This window comes from Sander vitreus, chromosome 13, assembly GCF_031162955.1.
Source record: "Sander vitreus isolate 19-12246 chromosome 13, sanVit1, whole genome shotgun sequence".
NCBI lineage: Eukaryota > Metazoa > Chordata > Actinopteri > Perciformes > Percidae > Sander > Sander vitreus.
The window spans coordinates 22,290,830-22,306,916 of NC_135867.1; the positions used below are offsets into that span (position 1 = coordinate 22,290,830).

A 16,087-nucleotide genomic window follows, 5' to 3' on the forward strand; every position below is an offset into this window, starting at 1 on the left:
TGGCAGGTTCGGAGTCGGTGTGTGTCTAGCTGGAAGGGAGCGATCCATATTCTCCCTGCAGGGGTTTATTGTTCAGTGTGGAGGGGTGGTGGTGGTGAATGAGGGAGTTTCAAACACCCCAGTAGACAGTATTCTCTCTGTGGTCAGTGGAACCCTAGGCTAGTTTATGACTCATCCTCATCAGCTTTAAAAGTTTCTCTTGTCTCCTGGTATAAATAGTGCACTTCTTCCAGGAACACTGGCTACCTCCCGACATGACCAAACAGCTTATTGGCAAGCAGGACGCATTTGCATCAACTTGGCCAGTTGTCATGGCAGCCTTTGTCCTTGCCATGGAATAGAAGGCCGGTTATTGCGAGTGACAGGTGGATTTAGAGCTGTCCGTCGCTTGAGGTTAGCAGTAAGAGTGATGTGAGCTGACATTGGGCGGAAGTCATTGGGGGAGTGAGTGGGTGTCGGGGTAGCAGGCATGGGACTGCAGATTTAACTGGATGGTTATGCAACTATATTTGGACTTTATCAGGGATGCAACTAATGGTTGTTTGGGTTAGTGCAAGGAAGCACGGAAGGGAGGGGGAGGGGACGGGATGAGGAGGAGGGAGGGGCGAGCTAGCCTCGTTTTGTTTGAAAGTACTTCAAACGTCAACAAGAAGTAACGTCACCCAACATCGCTTAGAGCACCTTTAAATAAAAATTACTCTAAGCGATTATTAAGATAGTTGGCAATTAATTTAATAGTTGACAGCTAATCGATTAATCTTTAAAGCTCTAGACTTAATTACCCAGAAGGCATAGCTGACTATCACACAGCACAGCAGGGGCTCTCAGAAGAACCTCTGGACTCTCTCCATCGTGCGTTGTTTCTCTGCTGCCAGCAGTCAGTGGTAAAACTCAAATCAGAGGGTACTTATGTGTTGATGAAATGCACCTCATCATGGGTTCTTTGGTTAAATAACAGTCTCTAAACACTAGCTTCGAATTCAGTCCTTCACCTCTGAAGGATCTGACAGGAGGTTTTGGAGGTTTTATCCCTTTAACCACAAATAACATTACATCCAACATTATCCAAAGCATATCACAAATTATTAGATTTTTCTAGGTTACAGATAGGGACCTCAGTTTGTGTCAGTATATGAAAATGTAATTGCAATCTAACTCAGTGCAGGCATTTATATTATTGCTCTGCACTGTGAGGAGAACGTTGGCAGCAGTTTCGGATAAAAAAAAAAAAAATTAAAAAAAAAATCATTTTTCTGATTTCTTTCATTGTAATTGCTTTGATCCCTTTGTAATAAATTTCTAATACCACAAGTGGAACTAGTTTCTGTGAAACTGCTGAGGTAGTTTTCTACTCACAAGGCAGATTTAAACACTTTGCATAGTCACGTAGACTTACTGTATGCAGTCGCTGAAGTGAGCAGTTCTGCAATTGTGTGTGTGTGTGTGTTTTACCCCGTTTGAAAGCTTTTCCGGTGCAAGCCATTCCTTATTAACTGGAGCCTCATTGATCTAACACACAAACCAGAGCCTATGAGTAATTGTGTAGAGCAGTGAGGGTGTGTAGAGTATGTAGAGCAGTGAGAGTGTCTGTGTTGCCTTGTGGGCTGCACTAATTTCCCTAAGCATTATGTGGGGTGCAAAGTGGGTCCAGAGAGAGAGCGAGAAAAAAAAACATCAAATACATGAGACATGGTGGTGTGTTTGGAATTAAAAAGAAGTAGTAGGAATAAAACACCAGTGGAGATTTCAGAAACAATTATTTTTTATTTTTTTTAATTGTTACAGGGGATTGAGATTCAAGGGGAAATGGTAGTTGGTCTTAATTTTGTCAGTTGAGATATCTGTGTTTGTAATATAAACTAATTAGTACTAGTTAGTAGCTGGTAGAGTCACTGTTCTAAGCAGCAAATGGGAAAACAAGTGTTAGAGCTTTCATAAGGTATTTAAATCTCCAGTTTAAACCAAGCTTTTCAGTTCCTTGCAGGCAGTCCTGCCTCTGTTACAGTACATCTATAGACTTTTTTTTTTCTACTTCTGGATGACAATGTTTGTCTCTTTTTTAATGGACAGTGTACCATTTACAAATGAGTATGTGGGGGAGAGTTGTTTTGGTGCCTGGAAAAACCCAAACCACATATTTAAATAGTCCTATGAATAGTTAACCACAGATCAGTTCATCACAGTAGGCTTGCTGGATTAATAGACTCTTGCTGTGAAAGATTGAACATGATTTGAATAATTTGTAAATGTGAAAACTCCACTAATCCAGCAACATGTGAGTTTCAGCATTTGTTGGGGCAGTTGGCTTTCCATTACAGGATGTTGTTGAATTACTGAATATCTGAACCAGAAATCCAATTCTGGTTGGTTCCTCGTAGTACAGTACATGGAGTGCACCTAAAAGTCATGCAAATACACCCACACTATTGATTTCTATGGCTGTGTGACCCATAAACCATAACAAAACTGTCTTTATTGGCCAGCTGGGAGGTGACGTGACAATATTCATTGGACAGAGAAACGTGTTGATGCACTCAAAGCATTTTATACTTCTCACATAGTAACTGCTCTTTTTGTGTGCATAAGTTTGTTGCTTCCTCTTAGGCTGCGGGTATTTTTGAATACAGCATTGTTGCCTTCATTTGAATGAGTGCTATCTGAAAGTTTTATAACAGTGGAGGTATTCAGCGGCGAGCAGCTCCAAACCAGCTCTTATTTTCGATCACTCCTGTGGCAGAAGAGTTGAGCAAGCTTCTCAGTTGGTGTTGTTGAATTTGAGTCAAAGAAACAGGACCAGTGGGACTAACGTTGTGACATAATGTTAGCTGACTGCCTTGACACGAACGTGGATGGCAGCCAGTGAAGGTGTTTGTGTCAGACAATGCACACACACACGCCATCGCACTCATGGCTTTCTTCTTCGAGGCTGCGTGTCATATTCGTTCTCTCTTCTCCAGCAATGGTAAGTCTGGTCGGCCTGTGCTGACTGTGTAGTTTCTTTGGTGTGTGTGTGTGTGTGTGTGTGTGTGTGTGTGTGCGTGTATGTGTGAGTGTGAGAGAGAGCATGTGGGTCGATCTTCACAGCCTCATGTAGGTCCACATCACTGTAGTAATGTGCCAGATCGAGGCTGTATTGATTCATCAATGGGATCTTCCTCCTCTGCAAGTCAATCTTTTTTACTTGACGTTATAACTCTGGTTTAATTACATGTCATGTTGAGCTTGTTTTAGCTCTGTAAAATGGGTATGTTTGGGGACCGCTCTATTGAACAGCAATAACACGTTAGCGTGGTGAATCCTCACCACAGAAGGATTCCATCTCCATGGACAGTGCAGCATTGATTTTTACTGTTTGTCAGGAGGGATTGTCAGGGTGCATTAGCTGACTGAGGCAGCCGACATTTCAGCCTGTCAGGATGTGCGCAGCTAAACGTGCACGTGTGGAGTGTTGTGACTGTGGCAGGGTTTAGACAAAACAACACAACAGCAATGCAACCAAGTGATATTGTAAAATCAGAGCTTCTGTTTCATAGTTTGTCAATTGTTTCTTGTCTGGGAAAACCGGTCTTATTGAACCAATTTGCCAAAGACATCTGCAAGCAAAGTGCGGAGGAATATTTTCATTTTCAGTGAAAACATACTTACTTTATAGATTATTGGGAACTTTGTATTCAAAAAAAGGAGTGTAGAACAACAGTGCTGTGACAGACATATGTAGACAACAAGACTCCCATTCAGACGATAAACTATTCTTTATAATTAGTAACAGGATGGGAAACCACAAAAAACACATTTGCGGAAATATGTATGCAGCTACGCTTCCCTGTGTGTGTGTGTGTGTGTGTGTGTGTGTGTGTGTGTAACAAGCATAGTGTGCGCGCGCTGTGCACGAGCCTAGGCACATTTTACTAATGCGCTGTTAAAATAACAATGAAATGAATGAAAAAAATGAAATTTTACTTTGTTACATTTTGCAGCAATTATCTATACTTTCTACTCCACTACATTTCTACAACGTTCCGTTACATTTTCTGATCAGTTTTTCCTCCCGCCAAAACTTCTTCCTGACCGTCACACGTTTGTCTCACCAGTGAAGTTTGGTTGCCATAGATGTATATGTGGGCACCGCCGATCCTTCATCGGCTTCCAAGCCGGCTCCGGTGCTCCAGAGCCCGGGCACTTCGCCGCTGACCCTCGGTACAGCCTCCGGTAAAAGTGAAAATGAAAATGTTTGTTTTTTTGTTTACTCCTCCGCCAGGCAGCGTAAGACGCGTTCATATCTTATTTATTTGGCTGGACCTCTTCACATCTCCTTCCCATGTTCGCTGCTTACACTTTATTTGCTTACTTGCATGGTTAAAGAAAATAAAACCGTCTTAAAATTCATCCATGAATAAAACCAACCGCATTCCGATTCTAACAACATATTTCCGTTTTATGCTGGTTAGGACAGGAACTTCTTTTAAAAGCCAACTGGCCTTGTTTGTGGTAGTGGACATCTTCTACTTTTACTAAAGTAAATAGGTCTCTGGTTATTTGTACTTTTACTTCCTCCACCACGGCAATGTACAAGTCATCTGCGACTCAGACAATTATCTCTTGAACGCAGTCTCCGGCTTCCCAGGAGGTGCACAGGAAATGTCATGTCCTTATATGGGAATTTGCGGGGCGTTTTCCTATGCTAATTAGGAATGACTGGCACACGCTTTCAGTTACGAAGACGTGGGATTCATCAATCCTAAGAACACAGGTGCGAACAATTCTGCTGTTTAAGAACACGTCATGAATCCGACGTAGACTTTTCTTAAGGACTTTCTTAAGAACATATTTAAGAGAAAACTTAGGAAGATTTTGGTGAATGAGGCCCATTGTGAGTAGAATTTCACCTGTATCGTAGTCTTTCGAACCACCTGAAACCCCCCCCCCATCTACGCGTCTGAATTGCGTGAGACGTCAAACTGAGAAAACTGATGACAAAAACATAAGGTGGGTAAATAATACCTAAAACACCTTAAAATATCAGTGTTGTGTTTTAGGTGATGGGTCCTGAGACTGATCTATTGAATGATCAATGAGTATACTATACTATTTTAGTATCAACAGCAGCGTATGTGGTGGTTTCTGTTACACCACATGTGGCTGTAATCTTGAATACTATACTGTAACCATCATCTTTTTTTATATTTTATTTATAGCTTTTCTGTTTAACAAACAAGAAAAAGCACAGCAGAACATAACGAAGTAACCCACCCATAGACAAGCAAAAAACAATAACAAGTAGCTAAATGATAAAGAAACTATTGAAGCAAAGTATGCATACATTATATATGTACAAACACAGGATCAAATAAAAGAAATAAAGTAAAAGAAAGAAAGGTTGCTCTTCTGAGAAACAGTAAAACCAGTTGACACAGTCACCAAGTGAAAATCAAGCATTTTAAGACATTCTTGGTAGATAAGACAAAAATGGTTGCCAAATTTCGTCAAAGGTTACAGAGTTGAGAGAGACATTGTATCGTACTTTCTCCATATGTAGCAAGTTGGACATCTCTGCTAGCCAGGTATTAAAAGAGGGGACATCCTCGCTTTTCCACAATGTCAAAATATTCCGTTTGGCAATAATCAAGCCATGCCATGTCTTACAATGTAGATGGTGCAACATTTTTAGATGACTGGTCCTGCCGAAAACCACAGTACACGGGTCTAGTACAATATCAGTTATAAACATTGGAGAGGTAACATCATATCTAATCTAATAACTATTATGTCTCCTTGCTCACCTCTATTCTGCGACGATTTTGGATCTTGTGTCTGATCTCGCCAAGCAGCAGCAGCTAGCTTGTCTGTCTGTCTGTCAGTCATTAATATGGCTAATCAGACATAATAAGTAGAAATGACCACTCACACACCAAATTGCATGCAGAGAAATTCCTTCACACACAAAATGACTCTATCAGTTTAACACACAATGCATACAAAGCTGATATTAAATGTACGAGGCAACGCTGCTCGTGCATATGTGTGCACACTGTAGGCTTTGCATGAGCCAGAGAGCCGAGTGTTCCCATTTTCTCTGCTTAGTCTTCACTGCTCTAGCTCTGTTCTTCAGGACCAACTGCCTCCCTGCTCAGCACAGCAGGGACTGTATCTCTGAATGATTTCTGCTTGCTGCCTATTGATATTTCTGCAAATAAAAAGTAAATGTGGCCTACATCTTTGTACAGTAAAAGAGGAAAAATACCTCGGTGCTTGTGTAGACATGAGTGCTTTAAGTGCCCCATATTAGGCTTTCTGTGCTATCCATCCTTCCTTCCAGCCTTCCAGTGAGGATTTGGGGGCACTAGGAGTGCTGTGACATCGGGTAAAACAAGAACCATTCTGTTTGTTTTTTTTTCCCTCATGATCACGTACACTCGCACAACTTTAGCAGATAGGGACAAACTAGCATGTCAGGATGCCAGAAGGCGTACAGAAGAGTCAGAAAGGGAACAGATGGAAGAGAGAGAGAGAAAACAACACACACACACACACACACACACACACACACACACACACACACACACACACACTTGCATATTGGAAGAGCAGATCTTTCCGATGGCATGATCACAGCACAGTTGGATTTGGACACATGATCTAACCTCAGTGTTTAAACCCCCTTCCTTACCTTTATGTCTCATGTTCTGTCAGCGCTTCAGCACACTGTCACTGTTTTCTGTGCGCGCTTCACTAAGTCAGTTAAGACCCAAGTGCACCATTTGTCTGCTATCTGCCCAACAACTACAAATAAGCCTTATGCTAGCTGTGACTCTCCACAGTCCACATACACACTCACATGCACCTAACAGATGGAGGGAATTTTTTTGATTGGCAGGTGGGCGGGCCAGCGACTGCAGGGTTACGGTGCGTGTCAGAAGGTGACAGACGGTGCTGTCTAGGCACCCATCATCAACATTAGCTTGATGGTGTGTGTCGTCCAAGTCGGGATTGACCCCTGCTATTATTTTTCAATTAGTTCTTGTTTGTGGCTCTTAAGAGCGCACAAACACACTTACACCCTCTCAAGCACATTTATGTCTGTAAAATGTAGTACAACATTTGTACTATAAAGTGGTGGTTGAATTTAGCGTAGGCTATATGGAGTCAGATAGGCTCACCTACGCACCTTCCACAACATTCAGCTTTTTACACCAGCCCACTGCTGTATGGCTTTTTAGGTAATAGTTACACAAGCTTTTGTGCATGTACTTCTCCTAGTTTAAGCTCATAGCAGACCCCAACTGATTTAAAAAAAATAAAAAATTTACAGTTTAAAGCGGTGATCCAGAATGAAAATCCGCAGAATTTAGCGGTCTGCTTGGGGTGGATATTTGTTAACATTCTGAGTTTTAATTTAATTTTTTTTTGTTTAAAATCTGCAGAAAATTCTGCGGAATTCTGTGTCTGCAGATTCCGTGTGGCCTTGCTCATACTGTATCAGATAGATAAACAGGATATTTTTCTGACCAGGGTAAAGAATGAACATCCTGGACAATGTATTATTATTGTGTTAGCATAAGCAAACATATGTTTTTTCTCTGTTTGCACTTTTTACTTACTTATAGTACATTAACAAATAGTATGTGTTGTAGCTTCAGCCTTGTTTTTACCATCCCTGAGACACCTGTCCTCTCTACTACTAAGACATCAGATATAAAAGGTTTCAACCAAACATTCTTCATGTCTCACACAGGCTTTTTATATCTCCCCGTGCCTTTTTGTTATTCCACTGTTCCTCAGCCGTGTTCTTTTGAAGGCAGGGCCGGAGTTGTTTCTGAGTCAGCGTTGTTCTCTTCCACTGGAGCTGTCACTGTTACTAAGGCCTGAACGCCAGCGTCGTCACTGGACATGAATATCCACCTCAATACTGACACTAAGCCTAATATATAAAACCTAAAGACTGCGATACATAGAAGCAAAATGAAACTTAAATGAAGAGCGTTACATAGACCCTGAAACCTGTTTCATGCTGTTGTTGGCATGTTTTCAGCTTGTTGATGCCATTGAGCTTCAAACAAGCTTCAACAGTCCACTGTTATTCTGTGTAGTCCCATCTTCATTATTCTCTTAACTATTACAACTCCACATGCCCTCTGCATTTATAAAATGTCTCCAGAAATGTCAGCGTTTGTTTCACCCATTCTTTGTGTTTTTGTGTAGTGCCAGAATAAGTGGTGGGTAACAGGAGAATTCAATGCTCGCAAATGGCATTGAGAAAGTACGAGGTTGTTCTCACTGAGTCGTAGATGTGAGCCGCTGGAGCCCAGCGATGGCCTTGTTCTCTGTGGTGAAATGCTAATCGGCATCTCTCCCTCCCTGTCGCGCTGTCCTCCAGACTTTAACTACAACACAGATGGCTACGAGGGGGACGGAGCGGAGGACGGCAAGTCTCAGGATGGCTCGGAGACGCTGCCATATATAGATGAATCGCCCACCATGTCGCCCCAGCTGTGCACGCCCCAAGGGCCCGACGGAGAAATGGTCTCCCCCACGCCACCAGAGGGCCTGCTGGCAGGGGTAAGAGAAACACACGCACACACACACACACACACACACACACACACACACACACACACACACACACACACACACACACACACACAATCAATAGCAGTCCTCCATGCTTGAACTTCTATACACAACTTCATAATATTATATAAAATGTATATGACAGTGGAATAATGTGAGAGGGCCATGCAACATAAATCACAGGCTGGAGGTCTCAGGTCGTGATATTACACACTACAGTATATGACTGATTAGCTCAGGTGCAATTTTTCCTCCAGGCCAGTTTCTTAAGAAGAATATGTAAATCCTGAAAGGCCTGAAGCTAGTGCTGTAGGTATCAGTATTATTTTCCAAAACATGCTTTAAGGTATTGGATTGAATTCCGGAGAACTTTATTACCTATTGATTCATTGGTCAGCGTTATGCTGTTAACTGGTAATGTTCAGCTGTGATTAGCAACGTGAGAGTTTCCTGTTTTTACAGTATGCAAAGACATTTTTTCTAAAGTCAAATTATTCCTACATAACCTTTCAAATGAATCTTCTCAACGGTAATTTCGCATTGAAGCTTCTTTTAAAAGATAGACTTGAAAAAATGCTCATCACATTATGTACAGCCTGACATTACGTCATCCTGTTAGGAGTATATTACAGTTAAAGCGGATGTGTCATCAGCCAGTGTTTCTCCTTGTTGTCAGCAGGAGGAGGAGTAGGTTTCTTCCTGAAGTTAGCTGGCGGATCTAGACCCTGTGTAATTGTTAGCGATTAGCTACAATAGCCGGTCTGCCTGCAGCACACTGCAGGTGGCGCATATACAGCAGCAGGAAATGACCAGTGACCCAGATGGGGTTTGACGCCACTAGCATCAATGACGCTGTGTGAATGCAGAATACATTCCAGGACTGTGTTCATTCACAAAGGTGTAGTTGTCAACTGTTAATCAGTCAGTGTTCAGCAATGTGGTGCATTTTTTTTCTTTGTATTTTTCAGTTTATTACTGTTCACCTGCAGTGCATGATTTAGAAATAAGAGATTGTAGGTGGCATACTTTGTTTATTCAGTCACAGTGCCTATCACTGTGCATGTGAAGAAGAAAACCAATGCCTCCTCTGTTTACTCCAAATAAACTGCTGCTGCAGGAAATATAAAAGTACCTGTTTCCTGTGGATTTTCCCAGTTAAGTCCAACCTAGTCTCGCTTGGCCAGACCCTCCTCCAAAGCGCACTGAAGGAGGGTCTGGCTACGCCACATAGCATTCGGGGATGGGAGAAAAACATACTGTGGTTTAATGGCATTTCTTTAAAGTGCTCATATTATGCTTTTTGGCCTTTTCCCTTTCCTTTTATTGTGTTATACTGTATATCTCTTTTGTGCATGTAAGGCTTCCAAAGTAAAAAAGTCCACCCCAAAGGGACTTACCATCTCCAACAGAAAACACTGTTCACAAACTGCTCCAAACGGCTCTATTGTAGTCCAGCCTTTACTTCAGAGACAAATGTCACTTTGTAACACACGTTATAATGCTCGCCTAGCTGCTAGCATGGCACGCCCTCATACTCCTTACCTATCTACTGCGCATGTGCGACTCCCAACAAAGATGGAACAGAAGTGAGATGTCTCACTCTGTAGCTAAAACAGAGAGCTCAACACATAGGGTGAAAAGAGGAGCTGCAGCAATGTGCAGTACAACAAAAAGATGGTGTTTTTTGAAAATTAAACCATGTAAACCTATTCTGATATAATCTCTAAATACAATTATGAACCTGAAAATGAGCATTATATGAGCACTTTAAATCAATCAGAATCGTCATGGGCAGTGCTAAACTCCGCACAGAGCCGCTGCTAAATAGTCGTGCGAGAGAAAACTCAGAGTGGACAGATAGTCTAGCTAGCTGTCTGGATTTACCCTGCAGAGATCTGAGGAGCAGTTAACCATAGTCCTCATGAATCAACCGAATTTAAAGTGCTCATATTATGCTCATTTTCAGGTTCATAATTGCATTTAGAGGTTATATCAGAATAGGTTCACATGGTTTAATTTTCAAAAAACACCATATTTTTGTTGTACTGCACATTGCTGCAGCTCCTCTTTTCACCCTGTGTGTTGAGCTCTCTGTTTTAGCTACAGAGTGAGACATCTCACTTCTGTTCCAGCTTTGTTGGGAGTCGCACATGCTCAGTAGCTAGGTAAGGACTACTAGCCAGTCAGAAGCAGAGTATGAGGGCGTGCCACGCTAGCAGCTAGGCGAGCAATAGGCTTGTTCGAGATGAGCCAGGTCTGCGCAGAATCGATCACCGGCGATCGCCGCCCAATGCATGCTGCTTAGATTTGTGTTCGACTTGATCCCGACCTGCTCTGACGGCATGCACACATGGGCAACGATAACCTCACGAGATCAAGGCGGCCGCAGGTTTGAGATGCAGGCAGCGCAGTTGCTTTTCACCAACTGCAAGACCCAGGCGGACCCAGGGCATGCTGGGAAACGCCGTCCTCTCAGCTGATCTAACAGCTGATTGGTTCAGAATCAACTCAACATGATCATGTTTTATATAAACTTTTTTTTGTTTTTGAATTGGAGGGATTTTAATTGCAATTTGTCTGATTAAAGGCTTATTCTGTACAGAACACATGTTGTGTGGCTGATAGTGACGTTTAGAAGTCAGAGAGACTAAATCTGTTAAGATTACGGATCATCTACAGTGTGTTGTTAATTAAAATCAGCAACAGAGCGCATGTAGAGCATTTTGACAGCTACTGTGTCATAATAAAAACAACTGGAGACTGTGTACAAGCTGATATATAGGTCTGATAACATTTCATTAAATTGGAATCAGACCTAACAGGATGTGAGTGTTTCTGTGACTTCCTGTTCAGCCTAAAGGCTGCTGGAAACGGCTGTAGACTGTCCGACGTGACAGCAGATTTTTGTCACCGCCCTCGGCTGCTGCCACCTGCTCTCATCCACTTTACCGGCGAGGCACAGTTTATCTCTAACCAACCTATTATTATTATGTGTGTCACAAAGTTATGTTTGTCTCTGAAGTAAAGGCTGGACTACAATAGAGCTGTTTGGAGCAGTTTGTGAACAGTGTTTTCTGTTGGAAATGGTAAGTCCCTTTTGGGGTGGACTTTTTCACTTTGTAAACCTATAACATGCACAAAAAAAAGATATATAACACAATAAAGGAAAGGGAAAAAACCAAAAAAAGGAAGAAGGAAACGGAAAATACATGCATCTGGAATTTTCTACAGAAACGGAGCAATCCCAGAAGTGGAATGCGAAGGATATAAACTAAGACAACCAGACACCAGGCATTTAGATAGCTGATGCAAAAGCTTTAATGAAATGGGAATACACCGGGTCATTGTCATTATACTCATTTCTGACAGAGTAGCAATATAGGACTTATATAAAAATACCAAAATGTTTTCTAAAAGTTCCGATCTGCATATTTCAGCACCCGTGGTCCTGATATTTACTCACTCCCTTGTTCATGTCAGTAGGTCAGGGTTAAGCAGGGCTCTTTTCATGCCTCGCAGCTGTTTGTGTGTATGTGTTTGTATGACTGTGACTTTTGTGTCTTGACTGTGTGGGTGCTTCAGCACCCAGGGAAGCTCGGCGGGAGTCATGTTGACCCTGATCTGAACCGACCATTCCCACGCACACAGACACACACAGAGAGGCTAGCAGGCTTCCATTTCACACATCTCAGTCGCTTTGACATACAGCATTAAAAAGGATGAATGAAAACTACAACCACCCTGAGTGGTTGGTTGGCTCAGACTTTTGTTATGTGAAAACTGCTCACTGCTCCCACTTGCTCTATTTGCTCTATAAATCTACCTGCTCTCACCCATTGGCTCTTTTTTTAAATCTCTTTTCCAAGCAGCTCTATTATCACAGCATTATCATAGTAATGTAAATACACAGCGGCCTTGATTATTGACCTGCTTGTTATAGCAGCGATATATAAATTATTAAGCTTATTGTTCTGTTGAATTCAATGTGAGTCACTCTGTGCCGGCGTCAGCTTGTGTAAGTGAAAATGTGTCTCCATCTAGTGGAAGGTTTGGGTATGAACAGACGGGATGAGACATTTTCACATGATGAAAAATGTGAAAGGAATGCTTGTTAATAGAGGCTAACTCGAATTGAGTACCATTAATGAGAAATAATATGTTCATTAACACAAACCACCTTCAAGAAATTTTGTAAAAGGGCTCAATTAAATCCTTTAGGTGTGCTCTTAACAATGGAATAAATTGGTTGCAAGAGGCACATTGACTTAATATATTTATATTGTTTACGTGGGTATATGTTAATGGTTAAAATGCCAAATGGGTTTGACCTCACAGGGTTTTTATCAGGGCAGAGATTCCTAAAACATTTTAATCCTTCCACCTTCAAGCAGCCGTCATTGCATGCATAGTGTTAGGCAAAATGTAGCGCTAGATAATCTAGATTTGTAGTTCTCATAGTGTATCCACCCACTCTGTCCTTTATACGCTACGTCTCCTGACCCCGACACTTTAGAAGCAAACTGAGTCAGAGCGGTTCATAGTGCAGCTGGTTTGACGCAGCGAGAGATTGTTTGTGGGGGATTTATGTCAGACGCTGCAGCCTCGTGGACTCTAAAGGTCTTTCCACTGAAGTCGGCCTCTCCTCACCGCCTTGTTAAATTAGCCTTTCTTTCCACTGAGTTTGCCTTTCATCTGCTGACATGAGAGAGAGCCAACGCTGACACCTCCATGCCAAAGTGCATACATTCAGCATAAGGAACGTGTTTGTAAATTCACGAGCACAAGAGTTAAATGAACTTCGAGAGGTTTTCGTTTGTAGTTTGGGATGCTTTAAAACTATAGTTTCTGTATGTCTGCATGTAGCTCCCTCCACTGTTGCTCTGAGCTTTCTCCTTTTTTCCCCTTCTAAAAATGGTTTTCCTCATTCAAATGGAGAGTCTAAGGATTAGTTGTATGAGTCAAATTGTTAATTTTGGGTTGTATAAATATAATTGACTTGAATAGTTTTATGCTTTAGTTTAGTTGTTTTCTTTTTATCCTCCTTGTTATATTTCTTCTCAGCCTTTCTTTAGGTCTGACATTATTTTATTCCCTTTGTCCTCTTTCTTACATGTTCCTTTCTCTGCCCATATTAATGGCTTGTAATTTTGGTGACTTAGAAATACAAGCCACAAGCATACATTTATTACATTTCCCAACACTCTTCCAAGTCCTTGGCTTGTAAATGAAGTCTGACCTACATATCTAATATAGGCTAGGAGATTAGCAACCTGAAGAGCTAGCCTGGATTTTGCAAGATTAGCTTTGCAGAACTGTCCTGCACAGATCTGAAGATCCAAACAGAGAGCCTAAAAAAAAGGGGGTAGGAAAATCTAGAGGGAGGCTGACAAAGTGGAGGATGTAAAGTGGAATCTTAGGGTCAGGAGCATGGTGAGAGATTGTGGCAAATGAACTGTATTCATTAATAAATACGCATTCATTTCCTTTCTAGTATTAAGGGTTATTGATTTTTCTGAACAGCTTGTCTTGATGCACGTCTTTTTTTAACACCATTTTATATTTGAACCTCATGTTCTGTCGGTGCTAAACTGCTGTTACCCACTGAACTATGTGACCTGTAATTAGAATCAGCCGCACCAGCAGCATATTAGCTCGTCTCAGCTCCACATCTACGGCTTTTAGCAGATCAATAAAGAGACAATGGCCAGAGAGAAGGGGAGAAAACACTCATGCAAGAAAGAGAGAAACTGTGTGTTTGAGGAAGTGGCTTTAGCATGAAGATAACGGAAGAAAGAAATTAATAGAATGAAGCAGACTGAGTGTCCCAGTGAAGCACAGACAGAAAGGGTCTATGTAGTCATCAAGGAAGTGGCTGGAGAGCATTTGTTGTGAGGGGAGGGGCGGACGTAGAGGGAGTGCAGACCTCATCGACCGAGGTGGAACAGTGGCACACACACTCACACACACACATGGCATACACACATACTCACACCAGGAAGCCCAGCAGAGGAAGGGGGTGGGGTTGTGTAGGCGGCGTCCTCTCTCTTTCTCTCTCGGTGTCCAGACGACTTGCTCTGAAGGGAAAACACTGATGTGTCCAGGCAGGCCCTGAAGATAGGGAATCTTAGCCCGAAAAGAAAGAAAGAAAGAGAGAAAGAAAAAGAGTTATCATGGCGGAGGAAGAGGAGGAGGTGCTGTGCTACTTGGACAGGGTGCTGCAGGAGGAGGAGGAAGATGTGTTTGAATATGGAGATGGGGAGCTGGATCCCATCACTCCATTACATAGACAGTTCAAGGTGAGACAGCGGCTAGACAGCTGGATGCAGGGGATACACACACACACACACACACACACAAAACACACACACACACACACACACAAAACACACACACACACACACACGTATGCGACTAACCTGCCTTATTAGTGTTTTGGTGTGATGTGGCGTCACTGTGAGCTGCTACGTGTGCCTATGAGCCATCTGTGCTGCAAGAGTGTGCTGTAAGAGTGTGTGTGACAGCCATTGGTGTGTCAGCGTGGCCTGATGAGGCAGCTACTCTGCAGCACATGTCTCCTCACTCAGCTGCTGTTTAAAGACGGCAGCTCTGTTTCTAATAGTAACTTGTGTGTGTGTGTGTGTGTGTGCGTGCGTGCGTGCGTGCGCTCCTCCCAGTAGATTAATTGACAAGCAGTGCTGCCTGTGTTGTTGTTGTTTCTGGTCACACTTGATATCAGCTCCTTTATCACACAGAATAAGAGCAGAGGGCACAATTTAAAAAAATAAATAAAAAAAAATAAAGCATGTAGCTTTCTTCTGTATGTAAAGCGTAACAGAGAAGTGCAAGCTCAGGACAGCAGGTTGCTCTGGAAAAATCCTTTCACCGCTCATGTATTTCTCATCTTGCCTGCTCGCCACACAGTAGCTCTTTGTACCGCGGAGGGAAAATATTCCCACTATTGGAAAAAACAGTTTTCCCCCTCCTTTCCTTTTTTTTTTTTTTTTTTCAATCTTGCTGTGACATGTTTGTCACTAAAGGAGTAAGCTTTACACGTCACCAACAAATACTTGTTTACTTTGACAATAAAATGCATTTGTTTAGTCAAGGGCCAAGCAAGGATCTCGCATCTCAGACTTTTAAAAAGTTAAGAAATATTGTTAGAGAAGCTTTGGGATGTAATTGCAATAAATAAAATACAATGACATTTATAAAAAAAAAAACAGTGTCTGAAGATGTGGACACATAGGGTTTGCTGTGCTTAAAATAAATGGTGAGCTGCAGCAGTACTTATATCAAAGAAGCATCTAATATGACTCATTTCTAGTGCTGCTTTTGTTTTAATATTTAGTCAGAACATTTTGTTTCCGTTTCTTTCAAGGAATACAGCAGTGAAACAGGCTCAGAGGCTCTGTCTCATAGGCTTAAACCCTGCTCAGTACATGTTCTGTTGAATTCCTTCATGAACTTACTGAGGTGATTGTGAAAGCAGCTTGATGGATGAGTGACGTTCCTCATTGGA

At 42.0% G+C, this 16,087-nt stretch overlaps 1 protein-coding gene across 3 annotated transcripts in view; it reads left to right on the forward strand.

Moving 5' to 3' along the window:
* Positions 1 to 16,087, forward strand: part of abr (ABR activator of RhoGEF and GTPase) — a 134,533-nt gene that overhangs the window by 44,566 nt on the left and 73,880 nt on the right. Inside the window, exons 1-2 of one of the 3 annotated variants that reach the window (XM_078265692.1) lie at positions 2,752 to 2,962; positions 8,375 to 8,556. In XM_078265692.1, the coding sequence (XP_078121818.1) occupies positions 2,908 to 2,962; positions 8,375 to 8,556 (237 nt within the window). In that variant the 5' untranslated portion in view covers positions 2,752 to 2,907. Of the gene's footprint in view, positions 1 to 2,751; positions 2,963 to 8,374; positions 8,557 to 14,613; positions 14,865 to 16,087 lie in introns of those variants that run through there. The other 2 variants (XM_078265691.1, XM_078265693.1) reach the window with 2 other exon arrangements.